This window comes from Bufo gargarizans, chromosome 2 (assembly GCF_014858855.1).
Source record: "Bufo gargarizans isolate SCDJY-AF-19 chromosome 2, ASM1485885v1, whole genome shotgun sequence".
Classification (NCBI taxonomy): Eukaryota; Metazoa; Chordata; class Amphibia; order Anura; family Bufonidae; genus Bufo; species Bufo gargarizans.
Window position 1 is genome coordinate 692,486,379 of NC_058081.1, and position 22,480 is coordinate 692,508,858.

At 43.6% G+C, this 22,480-nt stretch overlaps 1 protein-coding gene across 1 annotated transcript in view; it reads left to right on the top strand.

The window, feature by feature from the left end:
- USP2 (ubiquitin specific peptidase 2) overlaps positions 1-22,480 on the top strand; it is a 106,182-nt gene that overhangs the window by 26,814 nt on the left and 56,888 nt on the right. The window contains 1 exon segment of the mRNA XM_044282349.1: positions 21,000-21,678. Coding sequence (XP_044138284.1) covers positions 21,043-21,678 — 636 coding nt within the window. The 5' untranslated portion in view covers positions 21,000-21,042.

The window sequence follows — 22,480 nt, forward strand, 5'->3', positions numbered from 1 at the left end:
CGAGCTACATTTACCATTATAAGAAGAGAAGTATGTGTGTCACGAGATAACATGTACAGTGCGCGCCTACACGTCAGTCATACCTCGAATTGTTCCCGCAGTCTGGAAAGATCTGTAAATGAGGCAATGACGCCAAGTATCAGGAACTCTATACTCTGATGGCATTTGGAACTTGAAAAAATACCATCAATGTGTACGTAGCTTGGTTGTAAAGATATAATATGCTATGTCCTTAAGGATCCTTTAAGCGCCCTGAATCCCCCTGTTTATTTGTAGGACAGGTCTCTACTTGTTTGACTTGGTAAACAGTAGGTAGACTATGGTAAGTCACTTGTGTGCTTTCAGCTCTTTCAATGAGCAGCATGAAAAGTGTTTGTAATCAGGGTCATTCCCAAGGTAACAGGGACTCAGCAGCCATGTGAGACACAGCGGCTCCTCTTACAGGAGTGAGGAGGAAAACAGGCAGGAGAACCACAGAGAGACAGGCAGACTAACACGCACATAATACAGGGCATCTTAAGACGAGAAGATTCTACGAGAATCCATGGGGAAAAGGAGCTCCTCGGAAATCTGAAGGATGGTAGACTTTAAGATCCAGAAGAGAAACTCAAAGAACTTCTGCATTCACGACACAGCCTAAGAAGACATCAGTCTAGAGGTAAAAAATTTGGATGTACATGAGCAGCTAATATCTTAGTGTCATTAGTCGGGGCTTTAACAAAAAATGTACAGGACATGGATATAATCTAATAGCGGTTGAAGATACAGAACTAGAATTTAAGATTTAGGGTCTGAACAAAAGAAAAGTTCATCCGACGCTCTGTGAAGAAAGTGAGAGGCGTCCATGTGCAGGACAAAGAGTTGAGCTATAGCACTGGAAAAAGGGCCTACAAGAGGGGGTGAGTGTTGTTGTGGATGAAGCCTTCTCCTTCTGGATTTGCAGGCCAGGAGCACTAGCACCAGGGGTAGGTCAGCTTATTCTTATCGTAACATGATGCCACAAAACTTTCTCATATGCAAAGTTGTGTTCAGCAAGTATCTCGGTCAATCCTCTGTTTTTCAGGGACATTGTTTATGCTAGAATGTGCAATCATCTCACGTGGACTTTCTATTTGTAGCTTTGCGAGATTATTTTTTTTCTGAACGTGAGGGTTACACAAGTCTCAGGTTCACGACAGGGTGGGCTGCTTGAAAGCACGCCAGGGACTGTAATTTAGAGCTACTAGATCTATTTTGCTGCTCTCACTTGCAGACTTGAACACTTTGTGACGATGTCAGACTTGTACTACTGCATAAAAAGATGCCTTTTTTTTTTTTTTGGTCAATTGGAAAGATTCACAGATGTAAAAGAGTTGGGACTATCAGGGGACGTTTAGTCTGGGAAAAAAATAGTCCAAAGTTTTATAACAAGCTCCTCATATAAATAAGGCTACTTTCACACTAGTGTTAATAATTTCCAGTATTGAGATCAGTCATAGGGTCTCCATACCGGAAAAACGCTTCAGTTTTGTCCCCATTTATTGTCAGTTGGGACAAAACATAACTGAACAGAATGCTCCAAAATGCATTTCGTTCTGTTCTCATGCTGCGGTTCGCTTTCCGTCCTCTAATGCGGAGCAAGACGGATCCGTCATAATACACAATGCAAGTCAATTGTCATGGACGTTCCTGTGACAGGTGCCAGGAGATCAGTGAGACAGGTTCCTTGTGGATCAATTTGTGTCTGTTTCTGGTAATGGCCACACCCCTTGCCTCAGGTGTTGCTCGTGTGGTCATTTTAACCTTCCCTATTTATTGTGGCTTCTCCCACCATGCTGTGCGGTTTATAGCTTCAGCCTTGTGGATTGCTGGAGTTTGGATCTCGGCAGAGTTCCTGTGCCTCCATAGCCATTTGAAGTTGTCTTCTTCCTCTTTTGTTTATTGTTGGGGGTTTTCTTGTGGTGTTCATTTCCCTGTCATTTGTGTTTAGGCCTGAGGGAGACTCCTGTTCGTCCTACCTTTTTGGAGGAACAGGTTGTCTCTTGTCCTAAGTACCAGGGTCCTAGAGGGCAAGTTAGGACTTTAGGTTCCTGTGTATGAACTCTCATACCTCTGGGGTCAGTTCATACATGCAGTCAGTCAGGACTTTGATTAGAGTTTCTCTAGGAGGTGACCTGCTCCTTTCCCTAGTTTCCAGGCCTTTTCCCCCTCACCCCTTTCCCTCCTAGGTGTGGGAGGGAAACCCACACCAAACGTAAGTGAGACATCAATGGGGCCAGATGCATTATCTGACACGATCGAAAGCAGATCCGTCCCCCATTGACTTTCAATTGAGTTCAGATGTTTGAGAAGACACCGGCCGTCATGATCGGCAGGAGTCCCGGGTGTTGGATCCCCACTGATCAGATACTGATGACCTAAAAAAAAACTTGTAAAACCTCATTAAAATTATTTTTTCAGATTTAAAGATGTCTCCTGACAATCTGCCACCACTGTGTTCTATATGTCTGTAAACAACTAGTCACTGATCAGATTGCCTAATGTGTATGTTACAATTACAATAATCAAAATTTCATAGTATGGCCTCATGCACACGGCCGTTTTGGTCCACATCCGAGCCGCCGTTTTGGCGGCTCGGATGTGGACCCATTCACTTCAATAGGGCCCCACTCCGTGTGCTGTCCGCATCCGTTGCTCCGTTCCATGGCCCCTCTAAAAAAAAATATAACTTGTCCTGATCTTGTCCACGCTTTGCGGACAAGAATAGGCATTTATATTGAAGGCTGTCCGTGCCGTTCCGCAAATTGCGGAACACGCACAGACGCCATTCGTGTTTTGCGGATCTGCGATTCGCGGACCTGCAAAATACACCACGGTCGTGTGCATGAGGCATATGTCAAATAGCTTGAAAGAGGCTGCATGTGGCTCTTAAAGGGGTTATTCAGAATTACAAAAACATGGCTGCTTTCTTTAAAAACAGCAACACCTCTCCATGGGATGTGTCTGGTATTTCAGCTCCAATGAAGTGAATAAGTCTGAGCTGCAATACCACACAACCTGGAGTGGTGCTGTTTTAGGAGAAAAAAAAACACTGCTATGTTTTTCTAATCCTGGATAACCCCTTTAAGCAACACCATGGCCAATCTTGGCATATACATAAGGTTGGGATGACAAATTCCGGTTTTAAAAATTGCACAAAGTGTACTTCAACATGGCTATGTGCACCTGGTATGTTCTGAGGAAATCTTTGCTGGTTTCTCAGGTGTTTCAGAGATGCCAATATGGGAGAGCGCTTCACATGGTAATACTCTGGTGTTGTGAACCTACAACAGGTGTAGTACGTCAGGATAAAGTAGTAGTATCCAATCTATGCTCAAAAAGGGTCAATGAAAACTATTTAAATGTTTTAAATGTCTCATATTGATTTAGCGGATACTTTACTGATATTTTTCCAAGCATGAAATCTTATTAAAAAAAAAGTTTTTAATACAGAAATCAAAAGTATAGACATCAGTTTTGAAATTCTACATGTACAACTTTTCAAAACTATTTATACAGACCAATTAAAAAGTACGGTAAACACTTAAATCCACTTTAGTACCTATTTTTTAAATATTTTTTACTTAATCTACATCTCTTGATGGGTAAATTTTGTAAGAGCTTTACTTTACCTTGGTATTGTTTGCCACATGCGGCCCAACCCGTCTCAGACCCTCTCCAACACTTGCCGTCCCTAGCGGTTTTCCTGTGCTGTCCTGAATGTTGGCACCTTTTGGCATTCGTTTCTTTCAGTTGTGCATTCAAGCACCTATATCGAAGACACTACTACTGTGCTCCCTTTGCCTACCAGTTTGACCCACCATAATGTCCCTCAGAAAAAAACCTCTTGCTGCGCTTAGTCGCTTATTAAATGTACTGTCTCTTCTTAATGGGGTATTCTAGTTAGATTAAGGTATCCCCAAAACCACAGGATAGGGGATAACTAGATTAGATTGTGGGGGGTCGAATTGCAAGAACACACACCAATCTCGAACAAGGGCCTCACACTTTCAAAATGAATGGAGTGGCAGGTCGAGTATGTGCACTGCTGCTCCATTCATTCTCTATGGGGCTACTACAGTACAAGTGTTTGGCTATTTCATACAGTCCCATAGAAATGGAGTCCAAAGGATATTTGATCCCCACACACTGTGTAGAGCTGGCTGGGGTGCCCATGGAGGTCATGCCAAAGTCAGTTATGAAGATAATCCACAGCACTCCCTTGATGTGATGAAAAATGATATGAGCTTTATTGATCCAGACTCAATAGACATACTGTAGTAGAAATTGTATCGTATAAACTATAAAGGGCCCAATGTTCTAGACATTTCGGTCTATTAGACCTTCCTCAAAAATGGGCCTATATAGCGGAACAAAATATTTGATATACAGACAAACATAAAAAGAACATTAATATGATTGGTGAGACTGGTACATCACCGGATCTCGAAAAAAAAAGAAAAGCCTTTGCCCTGGGCGATTCAGCACAGGTCAAAGGAGAGCATGAAATATCAGAGGGACTGCCTCAGTGAAAATGGGGATATGTCTGGGTTCAGCACTGAACCCGGACAACCCTTTAACTGAATCACCCCTTTATTGATGACACATCCCAGCACAATCTAATCATGATGTCGTACAAAAGTGTGACTCCACAGAGGCAAGTGAATTGTGGGTTCAGAGAGACTCCATCTATTTCTTTATTTTAAAGCCAGTTGAGCCTCGGAAAAGTATGTCATAATATCAGTCAGGGGTGTGGTTAGGTCAAAACATTCAGGGCTTCAGCCCCGGATGTTTAGTCCAGTGCCCTGAATGTTATGCTGGCCCGGTAGCATTTTTTTAAATTTATTTGGCTATTCCAGGGCCCTTTTATATTGATTGGACCTGGGCAACCCACCACAGATCATCTCCCCACCCCCCTTGTACTTGTTCCGCTGATCGACTACTTGCGGGAGGCGCGGGCATGGGTTCAGTCACTTCGGTGTGCAAACCCGGGATTATGCGCCACAGGACAGGATTGCGCACCGAAGTGACTATACTCATGCCCTCGCGTTCCGCTACTTGCAGAATGCGCAGGCAAGTACAAGGGGGGGGGGGGGGGGGATGATAATCTGTGGGGTTGCCCAGGGTCCACTCACATCAATATTAAAGGGCCCAAGCAAAGATTTCTGCAGTGGTGAGGAAATGAAACCTAACAGATATTGGAAAGTTACCGAATGTTTTATTATATAATGAATGCAGTCTGCACTTTATTTGCGTAAACCAGAACACCCCTTTAAGCATGCCTTTAATGTGCAATGTCAACAGTAGGCTTGTGCCCCGTATGTTTTCAGACCCTAGCAACGCCCCAGATACCAGTTATGGTTACTAGATTCTGGAGATGCATTTTCAATCCAGGGAGGTCTGATTGAGTAAAATTGGATTCTACCTAACAACAAGGTTTTTTTTTTTTTTTTTTTGCCTTCTTCTGGATCAACAGGCTAAACTGGATGGACACGTCTTTTATGTCCATAGAAACTGTTACTTTATCATAAACTCTGATCATGAAAATATCCCGGCTTTCTCAATCTGCTTTTGGTGTACAATGTACGGCTGTGATTTGGCTCCTCTTAGTTTACCACCTCTGTACATGGCAATCACAGACCGCAACTCCAACATGACTGACGGGTGAAAGCACTGTGCGCCTCACTGTCATTCAACCTGATAAGTATATAGGTGCAAGAAGCTGAGATATAAGATATACAGGAGAGTTGTTTGTGACCACAGATTTTGGGTGAGATTTATTAAATTTTGGCCTTTTATGATGGTCTTTGATATTACTTGTGCTGCCGGAGGATGCGCCTAAATTATGAGGCCCAGCAGTCTATGCGCCAGAATGAAATCAATGTAGCTCCAAGCTGCTGTAGATTATCTTCATTTATGCCAGAAAACTGGTGTAAATCAACATAAATGTCCAGGCCTGCTGGCTGCACCGCCTCCTTTTTTGGAAAAGTGGGGAGGGTGATGTTTAATAAGTCACAAACACATGATTTGTGACTTTTTTACTCCAGAAATCTGGCACAAGGAGATCTCCCCTTTTTGTGTTCTTTGCCCTACAGAATACAAGTTGTTAGTTGATGTAAGAAAATCTCCACTGAAAAGCAGCTCATCCATGCAGGGATCCTAGCAAACAACTGATTGCTATGACTGCGTGAGGGTGATATTGGGAGGAGGTAGATATTGAGCTTTACTCTACTCTAGGGTATTTTTCTGGGGGGTTTGCATAAAATGAAGGCACAGTAAGTGCTTCACTGTACCATACAGTAAATCACTCATAGCTGCACTCACATGGGTTGACCGTCGGATATCCCTTTCAATAGGGCTAATCTGCGTGTGGACACCCGAGAATCGATATGCTCATCCTCTTTTGTCCGCATCCAAGTTTTTTGCGGGTCGGATGCCGACCCATTCACTTCGATGGTGCCGCAGAAGATGCGGGCAGCACCCCGTGTACTGTCCTCATCTGTTTGTCCGTTCCGTGGCACCCGCAAAAATATAGAACATGTCCTATTCTTGTCCGCATTAGACAAGGATAGGACTGTTCTATTATGGGCCGGACATTCCGTTCCACAAAATGCGGAACGCACACGGCCGGTATCGTGTTTTGCCGATCCACAATTTGCAGATTGTGCATAAGCCCTAAATCAGTGGACAGTTAATGTAAGAAGCTTTTTTTTTTTTTTTTTTGCTGTGGATTTAAGCCCAGAAAACACATCTAAATCTGCTTCTAAAAATGCAGCGTGAACATGCCCCTATATCTGCTGATCAAGGTGGCCTCTTGTCCATACCTCGAATATTTCAGTGCAAAAGAAAGCTAAAAATACAATGCAGTTTCAAAGCCTACAAATAACAACAACAAGAGGTTAATTTTATAGTTCAAACTCAAGGAAAGGCCTTATAAAACTTCACCGTTACCTTCCCATCCCTCACTTGTTGCCTACAAAAAAAAAAGGTGAGATCTGCAGCTAAAAATATTTGTTTAGCATCTGTAGAGCTCTAGTAGTTTTATGGTAATTGCTTTACTTTGTGAGGTTGTTGTCTTTCGTGACGTTAGTGAGGATAAAGTTGGATGTAAGAAAAGAGTCACGATGTCAGATGGTGAGAATTCACATTTTACAGGTTGTGCTGCAACACTTCTACCCCACATAGCAGAAATAGACAATGGGGGTCATTTATTATCCTGAAATACACCTACGCCAGGTCTGAAAAGTGGTGTGGCATGGGAAGGGGACGGGCCGGGACCTGTTTTAGGTGTAGAAATAGGTCTAAATGTAAGACAGCAATGAAGCTGGCTTATATTTAGGCTAGATCTACACAACGACATTTACATAGTAACATAGTATATAAGGCCGAAAAAAAGACATCTGTCCATCCAGTTCAGCCTGTTATCCTGCACGGCGCAGGCGCGGGATTTAGACAGATGCAGGCAAATCTGACGTCAATCAAGAGTTGCGGGGCGGGCTAGAAGAACTAAATGGGCGGCGAAAATGGTCAGTAGACGGAGCCTCTAGGTGCTGAATCGACGCCCACATAGCACCTAGAGGCTCATTAGCATATGGATAAAAGTATGTTTTTTAGGTGAACGGCTGCAGACAAAAGTGAACAAAGACTGTTATGTACTGCTGACACTAGCACATCGCTAGTGTCAGTCAGCTACATATGGTAGAAACCCTTTAAGTAGGCTAAGTTTTAGATGACTAATTCTGCCCTAGAATTTTGTGGCAAATATCGGCAACATTAAAGTTGTATATTGGGCTACTCCACTTTCCCGCTAAACCATAACCTGTTCCTGGTAAGTTGAAGAGCTAGGTGCAGTGGATGTTTCTAAAACTAGTTGTGCCAAACTCTGGCACATTTTACAAGAAGGCCTAGGTCCTATCACGTAAGTAAATGTGGGCCATTGTATAAGGGTTACAGAAATCGGGGCAGAGCTTGAGGAATGTGCTGGATCACTAGGATTAAGATCTTCTACCCATCTCTGACCGAGTGCCTTGATTATATATATTTTTTTCCATTATTTCCCTCATTTGACATTTTTCTCTTTAGAATGATTAATTCTAAGTAGCCTTTACCAGATATGTGACCATTTGTGATTCGTTCATCCAAAAAATGGTGCGGAGCAGAGAGCATGGGAGTAGTCGTTGTGGTCCTGAGAGGGGCAGTAGTCCTCACTGTGGTAGTCCTCACTTTGGTGCTTCCCAGGGCCTTGCACTTTGAATGAAGGGCACCCTTTTTCTACCTTCTAGTCACTTCCTGACTTTTTGGGGCTCCTGCCTGATGGTAATTGGGTTGCCCTTGAAGTTAGGTGGTTGTCAGGGTGCAAGGCAGGAGCATGGATGCAAGGTCAGCAGATGTATATTGCAATAAATAGTCTTTCTTAACTAAACTGATGATGGGAGTAGTTGTACATATAGCAGCAAAAGGCACAGTCCTGAAGTATATTACAGTATACTCCCCTCCCAATAGCTGTATATGGGCAGCAACAATGGCAGTAGTCGCCAAACAACCACATGCATGCTATTCCGATCTTAAACTCCAGAGCTAAGGGGTGCAGAGTTTAGATTTGTATGGCCAGTCTGTCTCGAAGTGGGTAGTTGCCGGAGGCGGTACCTTAATGACATTATTTTTCACAGCCTTGAAGGTTATGAACCTTCTAAGATCACTGATCACTTTCTTTCAGGGGTACTCTGATGATATAATATCATCTTCAGCAGCTGTAGAGAGATATATATATATATATAATATATATATATATATATATATATATATATATATATATATATATATATATATATATATATATATATATATATATAATTATAATGAAAAAAACGGACAGCACTCCAGACGGTTTCTTCGGTAAAGCAAGTGGTGTTTAATCACCCATAAGGTGGCAGCAAAAAAGCAACGTTTCGGCTCTACATGAGCCTCTCAAGCTTGAGAAAGGCTCATGTAGAGCCGAAACGTTGCTTTTTTGCTGCCATCTTATGGGTGATTAAACACCACTTGCTTTACCGAAGAAACCGTCTGGAGTGCTGTCCGTTTTTTTTTTTTTTTTTTTTTTTTTTGTTTTTTTCATTGTCTTTAACAACAACATTTAACTCATCAATATTAAATGAACCCTTTTAGCAGCACCGAAGAGGGCATTTCTAGAAGGTAGACTATGACGTGGGGAGGGGGTGGAACCGTTTGCCGGGCTGTGGGAGGTTATTTGAGGATCAGCAGGCGTTCTTGGGCACTGCAGGGGGGCGTCACTGGGCACCGGAGAAGGAAAACAAAGCCCCTCTGGACACCTTGGAGCCTCATTAGCATATCATAAAAAGCGCTTTTATATCAAAAGGACAAAACGAAATAAAGTAAAAAGAAGACTGCTGGAAATAAGGTACTTGAGTGAACATGGTGGTGGTGACAGCTTAAAATGGTAAAAGCAGGTGACAGATTCCCTTTAACTAACGACTTTTAAACTGAAATGACAGACTATTGTAAATTAGGTGAACGAGGTCAGTGGATCTTCAAAGGTTCTCAGGGCGGACATTTTTACTTTTATAACTATGCACTACTGTACTTTGTGCTATGCCAGTGATGGCCAACCTGAGGCTCTCCAGCCGTTGCAAAACTACAACTCCCAGCATGCCCAGGCTACCTACGGCTATCAGCCTACAGCAGGGCATGGTGGGAGTTGTAGTTTACAACAGCTGGAGAGCCTCAGGTTGGCCATGCCTGTGTATTGCTATCTATTAGTCTCTAAAACAACTACAATTAGATATATACCATAAATAACTTATTGTCCAGTACCACGGCTGCATCAGTAAGTAGGCAAGAAATATTATATAAACCCCTGCGTCTTGGTAGAACCAATGTCCTGCGTTCTGGTAATAGGGGTAGAGAGTCCCTTTAAATGAAAGCTGTTCATTCAGAACGAGTATTCCAGGACATTGCATGTCATTACCACATTCCTCTGCGTCATCCAATTCAGAGTCAGGGAGGTACTTTTATATAATACATAATTTAGGAATTTAGACTTTTCACCTAATCACTGGTTCATGTCGCCTCTAACCAGTGTCAGACTGAGGTACCTAGGGCACACCAGTGTAACTGATTCTGGGGCCCACTATAGGGGTCCTGCACACAAACTTTTTTTTTTTTTCGTGTCCGTAGCTTTTTTTTTTTGTGGCCTGTATGTGAAACTATTCACTTCAATGGGGCCGAAAAAACCCAGGAAATGACTCCATGTGCATTCTGTGTCCGCATGGCCGTTAGGATATGTTCTATAATTTAGCATATCGTCAGCATTACAGACAAGGATAGGACTGTTCTATTAGAGGCCGGCTGTTCTGTTCCGCATAATGTGGAATGCACACACCCGGTATCCATGTTTTGTAGACTGCAAAACATCCAACAATCGTGTATTTCGGGCATAAGTCCAACCCCCTTAGCAGGTCACAACCTTTAACAAAGCCCAAGCAAAGGTGCTAGAGGATCAAAGTGAGCAAAGGGCATGAACTGAGGGTCATAGCTGAAACAGAGGCGTTGGGGTCACCTGAGGCAGGGTAATGGTGGGGATTCTGGAGCAGGGGTAACTGGAGAAGAGGGAATATTAGTGGTCCATTTAGAGTGGGGGCATCTGGAGCTGGGGCACTTATGGGGGTGCACCTAAAGCAGAGGCATTAGGGTCACCTGAGGCAGGGTAATAGTGGTGATCCTGGAGCAGAGGTATTAGGGGGGCAACTGGGGAAGAGGCAATATTAGGGGTGCATTTAGAGTGGGGGGGGGAGCTGGGGCACATATAGGAGTGCACCTAAAGCAGAGGCATTGGGGGGACCTAAGGCAGAGTCCCCCCCCCAATACCACTCTGAACTCTGCAGAGAGCAGCACATAGTCATAGATCTGTGTCTACTATAAACAAATCCCCTATTCCCCCTTACAGTCTCCTACAGCTCACTACTGTCACACACCTGAGAAATCAGCCCAGCACCGCAGAGGAGTCCTTCTCTCCAGCAATCAGTTTCCTGACAGCAGGGAGGGCAGGAGGACGCAGACATGTTCTCTCCTCCTTCACTGCCAGCAGCCCGGGAAGTTTAGAAAATACTGCGGGGCCTCCTGTACAATGTACACCAGTAGGAGGCTGCATCACTGTGCGATACTGCCACCTAGTGGTTACAATAATAATCTCTCCTGAGAGAGGAGAAATAATTATTCCTCCAATCTTATCTCTGGCGCAGGAGACTGGGGGCCCACCGATGACTCCCCGGTGGGCCAGTCCAAGCCTGCCTCTAACACTTATTTTTCAATCATTAATTTATTTTGCCAACCAGGTCTTTTAACTTGTGATTACAAAGCAGATTAACGTAACCTCAGAGAAACCGTAGAAGACTGTCCTTTGTCATGTCCGAGAAGGTATAAAATAACCACAGAGGACTGGTAATTAATATTATAGCTTTTGATAATGAGAGTTCACTTTTTATAACGCTATATTAAAAGTCAATAAAGTAAAACCTAACCTTCCAATATTTTACATTGTGGGGATTCGCTCTGGTAAACAGGATAAGCGGCACCAACCAGTTTGTAAACCAAAAGTTCAGTGTTTTTATTCACACGTTAGAAAATTCACAGAACAAAAAAACACTTTCAAGCAAAAAGTCACCTTGCAGTATTGGTGTCAGTTCACACCATGCAGCCTGTTCTGCCAACAAGTCCATCAGCAGGCTTTAGTCGGCCTGTTTCCCCGCACATGGGTCTCAGCCCTCCACCCTGGCACAAGCCTCAGATCCCAATACAGAGATCCCCTCTGCATGAACCCAGCTGTCTTTTAAAGGGATTCTGTCACCTCCCCTAACCCAAAATCCGATTTTAAAGCAGCCATGCAGCACAGCTTACCTTGATTAGGCTGTGCTCTTCTATCTTGTAATCCGTCCAGTAGTTTCTGTAAAAAACGACTTTTATGGTTATGCAAATTAGCCCTGAAGGTGCCCAGAGGGGCGTTTTGTTCCCCTTAGTGAGCCCAGTAACGCCCCTCTTACAGTGCCCAGCCCGCCTTCCTTGCGACTGTCTAACCGCCCCCAGCCTCTCCTCTCCCTCCCTCACGGCCGAACGAACTCTCGCACAGGCGCAGTACCCACTGAGGGCTGCGCCTGTGCGATCAGCAGGAGACTGAGGGCAGGAGCTTCATCCTCGTCACTGGGCATGCGCCGAGCCCAGTGACGTCCGATGCTCGCTCTTCCCTGCTGACTGAGGGAAGAGCGAGCATCGGACGTCACTGGGCTCGGCGCATGCCCAGTGACGAGGATGAAGCTCCTGCCCTCAGTCTCCTGCAGATCGCACTGGCGCAGCCCTCAGTGGGTACTGCGCCTGTGCGAGAGTTCGTTCGGCCGTGAGGGAGAGGAAGGAGAGGCTGTGGGCGGTTAGACAGTCGCAAGGAAGGCGGGCTGGGCACTGTAAGAGGGGCGTTACTGGGCTCACTAAGGGGAACAAAACGCCCCTCTGGGCACCTTCAGGGCTAATTTGCATAACCATAAAAGTCGTTTTTTACAGAAACTACTAGACGGATTACAAGATGGAAGAGCACAGCCTAATCAAGGTAAGCTGTGCTGCATGGCTGCTTTAAAATCGGATTTTGGGTTAGGGGAGGTGACAGAATCCCTTTAAAGGCAGCTAGGTGTTAACAAAAACCCGGACCGGCACCTGCGATCCAGTCCGGTGTTTGACCTTACCTGACTGCTAATTAGTCCAGCAGCACACACTGGGAGGAAAATACCTGCCTCCACATACAATTCCCTTTACTGTGCCACAATATCTACAAGACCCTTATTTGTGGCAAATCTACAGTATATTTGGACTTTGGAATTTGTGTTATGGAAGTATTCAGACAGTGCGGTTAAAATACATCACTGGGCTCTGGAGCAGTAGTACCATGTTTTCTGGAGTGATGAATGGTGTTTCATTATTTGGTGGTCTTAAATTCGGTTTCCAAGTCTGGGTGTGGTGGACTCCTCAAACACTAACAATGGACAGTGCATAATGTAACATTTGGTGGAGAAGAAAATTTGGCATTGGGCTGTTCCCAGACACACTCCAAATGGTTATCAAAACTCTTCTCAGACTAGGGGAGGTTGTTATAGCTGCAAATGGGAGCCCAGCCCCAAATTTAAAGGGGTTCTACAGAAATTTCATTAGTTATAATGGCTCATTTTGTCTGGGGCGCAATCAGGAGAAATAAAATAACCACTGTCCTATTAGTACACGCAAAACCTGTCCTACTCACACAGCAGGACAAGTTCCTTCACAACACTGAGGTAAAGAGCTGCCTCATCCTCCTCACTGCTCTTCTTGTCAGGGGATATTATAATGAATACAGCTGATAAGATCTTCTGCTCAGTCTCTGTAGGAATGGAGTTTGAGGAGACATGAAGTACAGAGAGGATGGACAGGACAGACGGTGGCAATGTGGGGCTCTGGTAATGGGGACTTCATACAAATGCTCATTACCACATCCTCTCTGCATTTCATGTCTCCTCATGAACTCCATTCCTACAGAGATTCAGCTAAAGATCTTCTCAGCTGTATTCAAGATAATAATCCCTAGATTAGTGCAGAGAGGAGGATGAGGCAGCTCTGCAGCTCACTGTTCAGAAGTATTAGGACAGGTTTTGTGGTACTTATAGGACGGCAGCCATTTTATTTCTCCTGATTGCTCCCCAGACAAAATGATGAAACTAATGAAAGGTATTTGGGAATATATTTAGAATAAAGTAATTATTTTAATTTTCTTAATGAATGAGAACCCCTTTAACATGATTTTGAAACAGGATGTCCAGCAAACTCGTATAGGTGTGATGTACAAGCTTTTGGCCACATTGTGTATATACTGTATGCTAGAGTGTAAGACCCTCTTTCAACAACCATAGCAGAGAAGATCTATGACCTAATACAGTGTTTCCCAACCAGTGTGCCTCCAGCTGTTGCAAAACTACAACTCCCAGCATGCCTGCACAACCAAAGGCTGTCCGGGCATGCTGGAAGTTGTAGTTTTGCAACAGCTGGAGGCACACTGGTTGGGAAACACTGACCTAATACATAGAAAAACTATATTTCATTGATTACCTTATTCCCTCAGCTGTTGGCTTAGTCCTGAGGCTAAATGAAAGGGCAACTACTCCTATTCATTCTTATGGCTCTCTCAACAGTGTTTGATACTAAAGAAAGCATACTTCAATCTACCGGCCTCAAAGGGGTTGGCATATCACTAGGATATGCCATCAAAGTCCAATAGGTGAGGGTCTCCGCACCTATCTCTAGAAAGGGCCCTGGAAGCATGCTCTCTATTCATTTCTATGGGAGTTCCAAAATAGCTGAGCTAGCGGACGTTCCATGGAAATGGAGAACACACTAGGCAAGCGCGACCACCACTCCATTCTTTTCTATGGGACTGCTGGAGACAGCAGAGCAAGCACTCTATTTTCGGCAGTCCCATAAAAATGAATGTAGGGCAGCTGTGCATGCCCTCCATTCTCATCGCCTCTTCGGGGGTCCGGTTCTGGAGACAGCTACAGGTTCCACTTCTGAGAGATGCCACCAATGTCTATGATGAGACAACCCCTTTAGGCACAATACTCTTGTTTTTCTTCCTACTTTGACTGCTTATTCAGTGTTTGCTGGGTATACCTTTCCTCTTCCCCTTGCTATTGAGGTTCCTCAGGGTTCAGTCCTAGGTCTTCTCCACTTGTGTCTCTACACTGCTCCTTTTGGACAAACTATCAGCAGATCTGGCTTTCAATACCATAGATAAAATAGTAAATGAGGGTTGCTCACTGCACTGCACTCCTCTGCATGCCCCAATGTATACATGATATTTCCACTTTGTGGGGCTACCATAACTCCTATGCAGCATACTTACTGTCTTAAGGTTATGCATGACTCAGATCTTTCCCTCCTTATATTCAATCATTTGCTTGCTTTTCACCCTTTTTCTTACTGTGGAAACGGCAAGAACTCTTAGGCCTCTTTCACACTACCGTATGGCTATTTCAGTGTTTTGCAGTCTGTTTTTCACAGATCCGTTTCGTTTTTTTGTTTCTGTGTTTACGTTTCCTTTCCGTGTTTCCTTTCCATTTTTCGTATGCCAGATACAGTAATTACATAGAAAAAATTGGGCCGGGCATAACATTTTCAATAAATGGTTCCCCAAAAAACGGAACGGATACGGAAGACATACGGATGCATTTCCGTATGCATTCTGTTTTTTTTGCGGACCCATTGACTTTAATGGAGCCACAGAACGTGATTTGCAGCCAAATATAGGACATGTTCTATCTTTGCACGGAACGGAGATGCGGAATGCATACGGAGTAATTCAGTTTTTTTTTTTTTTTTTTTGCGGACCCATTGAAATGAATCGTTCCGTATACGGACCATATACAGAACGCAAAAAATGGCCCACAAAATGAAAAAAAAAAAACGGTAGTGTGAAAGAGGCCTTAAGGTGCCCATCCAGATTAGCTGGAAGCAACTGCAGCGCCGTTCAGCTCCATTCCCTACAATGAGGACCGGTGGAGATCCGGCCGCAGCCCACCAAATATGGTCGGAATTGGCCAGACAAAAAATGCTGTGCACAGTGGCTGTTGTCCAGCCAATTCTCGCCATGTTTCCCGGGTTACAGCCAGATCTCCAGTGTTCCCCATCATAGTGGATGGGGCCGGAAGGTGTCAGGTAGCGTCCAGCTATGCCAGATCCAGACATCTTCCGGCAAGCTGCTCCATGTCTAACGTTGGCGTGAGACTAGCCTAAAATAAATCAAAACGGAGAATTTCAATCAAAATGATTGTTGGGTGAAATTTATGAACGATTGCTTTAGAATAGTATCTTCTGAAAAGAAGTTGGCTGTGTTTAAAACATTCACACAATAAGCAGACAAAAGATCTTTAGCTCAGAAAACGATTATTGTGGAGGGAAGATCTTTCTTGCAAAGAATGTTCTCAAAAAGATTGTTCATCCTTCACCCTGTGTCAATGAAAACACAAGGGAAATTTGAACAACTGTCTGCAAAATGATCATTCATTAGATGATCATTCATTCCATCATCAATTTTCTTCTACCTGATGTGTATGGGCACCTTTATTGTGCTCTGATTCATTCTTGTCTTGATCATGCCCTAAAACCAAATCTTTTAAGGGAGGCCTAACATTCCCTAATCTAACTCTTTTTTTTTTTTTTTTTTTACATTTTTCCCTCTAATATCTAAGAACCAATTTCCATGGACCAATCTTTCAGCCAGTTGTTGAGAACCAACTAAAAGTTAGTTATAATTACTTTATTATCTTCATAAATGAGAGCTGCATTTATATGCAGCAATCACTTCTGCTGTATGGGGACAGGCAATTCATACAGCGCTCGCTTGTCCCCATAGCAATTCATTGTTCCTATGCAGCAGATTGCTCTTTAGACAGTGCGGTCTTCTGCACAGCAACAATGATTTTTGGGGCTGGCAGAATGACATGATCACCCCATGAACGAGCGCTTGTTCATTTATCAGGTGATCGTTGGAACCCTTTACATAGGCAGATTATCGGGAACAAGCATTTACTGTATGAGAGAAGTTATTCAATAAAGTCACGCGCGACCGCTCATCTGAGCCCATACTACTCCCATCTCTGTACAGTATTAATCAGAAGTTATGAAGCGACTTTGGATGTAACAAAGGCTCATCCCCCCCATAATTTGCCAGATCATGGGTCCGTGTAAAAGAACCCTAACTCTTTATTTACCCCCCTTCTGATCCCTTCACTAGATAGCGGTGCATATAGAGACACACTGGCTGGATGACTGCAGCTGTATACAGTTGCAAGAAAGTATCTGAACCCTTTGGAATGATATGGATTTCTGCACAAATTGGTCATAAAATGTGATCTGATCTTCATCTAAGTCACAACAATAGACAATCACAGTCTGCTTAAACTAATAACACACAAATAATTAAATGTTACCATGTTTTTATTGAACACACCATGTAAACATTCACAGTGCAGGTGGAAAAAGTATGTGAACCCTTGGATTTAATAACTGGTTGAACCTCCTTTGGCAGCAATAACTTCAACCAAATGTTTCCTGTAGTTGCAGATCAGACGTGCACAACGGTCAGGAGTAATTCTTGACCATTCCTCTTTACAGAACTGTCTCAGTTCAGCAATATTCTTGGGATGTCTGGTGTGAATCGCTTTCTTGAGGTCATGCCACAGCATCTCAATCGGGTTGAGGTCAGGACTCTGACTGGGCCACTCCAGAAGGCGTATTTTCTTCGGTTTAAGCCATTCTGTTGATTTACTTCTATGCTTTGGGTTGTTGTCCTGTTGCAACATCCATCTTCTGTTGAGTTTCAGCTGGTGGACAGATGACCTTAAATTCTCCTGCAAAATGTCTTGATAAACTTGGGAATTCATTTTTCCTTCGATGATGGCAATCCGTCCAGGCCCTGACGCAGCAAAGCAGACCCAAACCATGATGCCCCAACACCATACCACCATACTTCAGTTGGGATGAGGTTTTGATGTTAGTGTGCGGTGCCTCTTCCAAACAACTCAACTTATGTTTCATCTGTCCACAGAATATTTTGCCAGTACTGCTGTGGACCATCCAGGTGCTCTTGTGCAAACTGTAAACATGAAGCAATGTTTTTTTTGGACAGCAGTGGCTTCCTCTGTGGTATCCTCCCATGAAATCCATTCTTGTTTAGTGTTTTACATATCGCAGATTCGCTAACAGGGATATCATATGCAAGAGACTTTTGTAAGTCTTTAGCTGACACTCTTCACCTCATTGAGCAGTCTGCGCAGTGATCTTGCAGTCATCTTCACAGGACGGACACTCCTAGGGAGAGTAGCAGCAGTGCTGAACTTTCTCAATTTTTAGACAATTTGTCTTACCGTGGACTGATGAACAGCAAGGCTTTTGGAGATACTTTTATAACCCTTTCCAGCTTTATGCAAGTCAATAATTCTTGATTGTATGTCTTCTGAGAGATCTTTTGTGCGAGGCATCACTCACATCAGGCAATGCTTCTTGTGAAAAGCAAACCCAGAACTGGTGTGTGTTTTTATAGGACAGGGCAGCTGTAACCAACACCTCCAATCTCATCTCATTGATTGGACTCCAGTTGGCTGACACCTCACTCCTATTAGCTCTTGGAGATGTCATTAGTCTAGGAGTTCACATACTTTTTCCACCTGCACTGTGAATGTTTACATGGTGTGCAATAAAAACATGGTAACATTTAATTCTTTGTGTGTTATTAGGTTAAGCAGACTGTGATTGTCTATTGTTGTGACTTAGATCAAGATCAGATCACATTTTATGACCAATTTGTGCAGAAATTCATATCATTCCAAAGGGTTCATATACTTTGTTTTGGTTCATAACCTTGTTTAATAACAGGTAGCTAGATCATTGTACAAAACAAGCACTTTTACATTTGTGTTGCGCTACTTTCAAATCTGCAATTTCCCTTTCCGCTTTTGAGATTAGTCATAGGATCTCAATAGCGGGGGGAAAACGCTTCTGTTTTGTCCCCATTCATTGTCAATGGGGACAAAACTGAATGAAATGGAATGCACCTGAATAACGCTGCAAGCATGTGGTGCGGAGCAAAACGGATCCTTCATGACTCAGTGTAAGTCAATGGGGATGGATCCCTTTTCTGACATAATAGAAAACGGATGCGTCCCCCAATGACTTTCAATGGTGTTCATGACGGATCCGTCATGGCTATAGAAGACATAATGCAAACGGATCCGATCATGACGGATGCATGCGGTTTTATTATTGCAATGGAAGCGTTTTTGCATGATGGATCCGAAAAAAAACGCTAATGTGAGAGTAGCCTTAGCCTGATGCCAGCAAATTGTATAAAACTGAAAATAATTCTATACTTATCTTTTTGTTTCTATGCAGTTCCCAACGCCATTCTTTACAAGACCTGAGAGGTGGCATGACCACTGTTGCTTATCACTGGTCTCAGCGGTGTTGTGCCATATTTATTATTAAAGCACCATTCATCGCATGGCAGTGTAAATATGATAAGGGGTGTAGATACATAATACAGACAATTGCAATAAGCATAAACGAGACGCGTTATAAACTGGTACAGAAGGAGAGGGCCCTACCCGCAAGGGCTTGCATATACTGATCAGGCTAGTGGCCTTGACATAGACCTTGAGGTTGCTGTGGTCCTGTATACAAAGAACGGGGGGAGGGCCAGTGGTGGGACACTGAGAATGGTGCAATAGAAACGGTATAGGATTTTCTGCCATCAGGCTACATTTTAAATAACTTGGACAACCCCTTTCAGAATTTCTCCTGCCATCAGTTTACTAAAAATAAGCTAGCTGGCGAAGTATAAGGGCCAGTTAACAGAGTTTTTTGGAACTGATTTTGGCATGCTTCTGCCTAGTGTTGGACTGGGGCGCCTAGGGCCCATCAATTAAATGCATTCTAGGGGCCTGCTGTACAGCTGCATGCAAGTATCGCCGGCCCCTCTTAAACTATACCACCACATGTGTTTTTTTCAGTAGTGGTCCACTCTCTAGATCAGGGATGTTCAACCTGTGGCCTTCCAGGTGTTGCAAAACTACAACACCCACCATGCCCGACTAGCTGTAGGCTCTCCAGGCATGCTGGGTGTTGAAGTTTTGCAATAGCTGGAGGGCCACAGGTTGGGCATCCCTGCTCTCTAGATGGTGCCTCAGAAGTACATTTCCAGGAAACCTAGTCAGTTTCCTGCTGATTGGCTCCTGCCTAGCTATTCGTGCCAGGAACACCCTAGCTGTGCTACTGTACGCTGTATGTAGTGCAGTTGGTTTACTGTGCCATATGTCAGTTGTGGGGGACTAGGGGCCCACCTTGGCTCAGGGCACACCAGGGGATTTACCTGGTTTCCTGTGGGCTAGTACGAGCCTGCTTCCGATTCAAAATCTGCAATAAAAACATCTCAAAACCGATTCATTTCAATAGGAAGCAGCAATAGTTTTTTTTTCAAAATGGGGGGGGGGGGGGAAGCAGCATGCCCTATCTTGGGGAGGAATCGGTTTATTCTGAATACTACAGTCCGATATACTATATCTTCCATGTACTTTATGCTTTAGCTATAATAGCCTGCCTACATTCAGTGCGCTGCCTGTGCCAGTCATGGCGTGCCCTAAGCTGATGAATGGCATGAAAAGTCTAAGGCATATTAGTACACCATAGACTTTTTCCAGGGTGCGGGTGTCCACAGAGAGGGCTCTAAGTGCCGCCCAGGGCACCCGTGCCATAGGTTCGCCACCACTGACCTAGACCAATTGGAGCAATGAATGTGGAGCTCTCTGGACCCATGTGAGGTACGGGCTGGTTCTAGCTTTGTTGGAAAGGTATTGTCATGTCCAATATGATGTCTACTTATCATTTTTTACATCAATCACGGCTTAACCCTTTAAATGTTGCCGCTTTATTTTACATCCTGAGTCATAGGCCTTGATATATCATAGCTGGTGTCAAAAAGTCACAAAAATAGGGCTTTTGCAACTTTTTACCACTCACTCCAGTTTTATAATGTGGGTGTTAGCTATGTTAATAAGTTTGACTCCAGATTTATCATAGAGACTTTATTTTTTTTAAGTCACAAAAAAGTCGCAATCTCACTCCAGGAGGAGGATGGAGTAGGAAAACTGGAGGAGCTTCTCTAGACAAGTGTTTGGTCTAAGAATAAGCCAAATTTATGAAGTAACATGAGATATTTGATAAACGTGGCATAAAGTACTACAACACAGACCCCCCCCCCCCCCCCCCCATTGACTTTGTGTTGAAATCTCAAGAAATATATCCTAATGAGCTGTTACTGTCAAATGCAAATTAAAGAAGTGATACGTGTCAATCTGTTAATTTTACATCTTCATATAATCTACCAAATTCTCTTCCTATAGGCCAAGCTGGGACTTCCACTTGCAGCGCTTGTTCGCTTCCAGTATGTCTCACACATCGTCTACCCTCAAGAGATATACGGACACAGACTACTCAAAAAGTTACGTTGGATATGGTTCCTATGCTTCCAACCACAGCTCTTCATTCAGTGATCGAAATAAACTGTCTTACAAGTCCACTATGAACAGCCCATATTACAGCGGCGCTCCTCTTCGTTCTTACGGAGATCTTGACCGAAGCCTTCCACCCTTGGACTTAACCATAAAAAGGACAGACATCTTAGCGCGTTCTCCATCTAAATATACACCGAATGCCTACTCTTTCGGCTACAACAGCAGTTATTCTATCTATCAACCATCCCCCATCTCCTCACTGACTCGTAAAAAGTCATCTAGTCATACAGACCTGTCTCTTGGGTTCTCTGAACTACGTACCTCTGATGCTTATTGCCCTCGTAGCCCAGGACTGACACGATCACGCCATGATTTGGATAGTACTTCTAGGACTACCCGTGCATCCAACTATGCTGAGTATAGTGATATCTATGGTAAAAAAAGAGGCTCCACTAACGGGTTTGGACTGTCTTGTGCAGCAGCACCAGAACCTGTCACTTCACTCGCAAAGTCCCGATTCACATACTCATACGAGAAGAATGAGGGATCCAGTGGTAAAGAGGCGCCGGTATGTGCAATTTCCTTATAGCATGAATGTGTGTAAAGAAACTAAACATAAAAAAAACCCACAAAATATTACTATAACGCAATCGACTACTTGTACTAATGAATATATACAAATGTGGCTTTATTTTTTTCAATGCATTTAGCAATAATCAAAACCTGGTGTAAAGTAGAAATGGCTGAGGCTACTTTCACACGTGTTTTGTGCGGATCCGTCATGGACTGATCCGTTCAGATGATACGAGCGTCTGCATCCATTCAGAACAGATCCGATTGTATTATCTTTAACATAGATCCGTCTTGAACACCACTGAGAGTCAATGGAGGACTGATCAGTTTTCTATTGTGTCAGTGAAAACTGATCTGTCCCCATTGACTTACATTGTGTGTCAGGACGGATCCGTTTGGTTCAGTTTCATCAGATGCCTCCAAAGCGGAATGGAGATGGAACTGATGCATTCTGAGGGGATCCTTTTCCATTCAGAATGCAAACTAATCAGTTTTGGACTGCTGGTGAGAGCCCAGAACTGATCTCACAAACTGAAAGCCGAAACGAGGGTGTGAAAGTAGCCTTAGTTGCTGTATCAATCAATCAATCAATCAGATTCCACCTTTTATTTTCCAACAGAATTCTGAAAAATTAAAGGTGGCAACTGGTTGGTTGCTAAGGGCAACTAAGCCAGTTTATACCAGTTTGATAAATCTCTCCCTAAGACCTCATGTGCATGAGCATATTTTTGGTCCACGTTCGATCCGCATTTTTGCCATTAATTTGCGTTTGCATTTTTTGTGGACCCAAAAGTCCT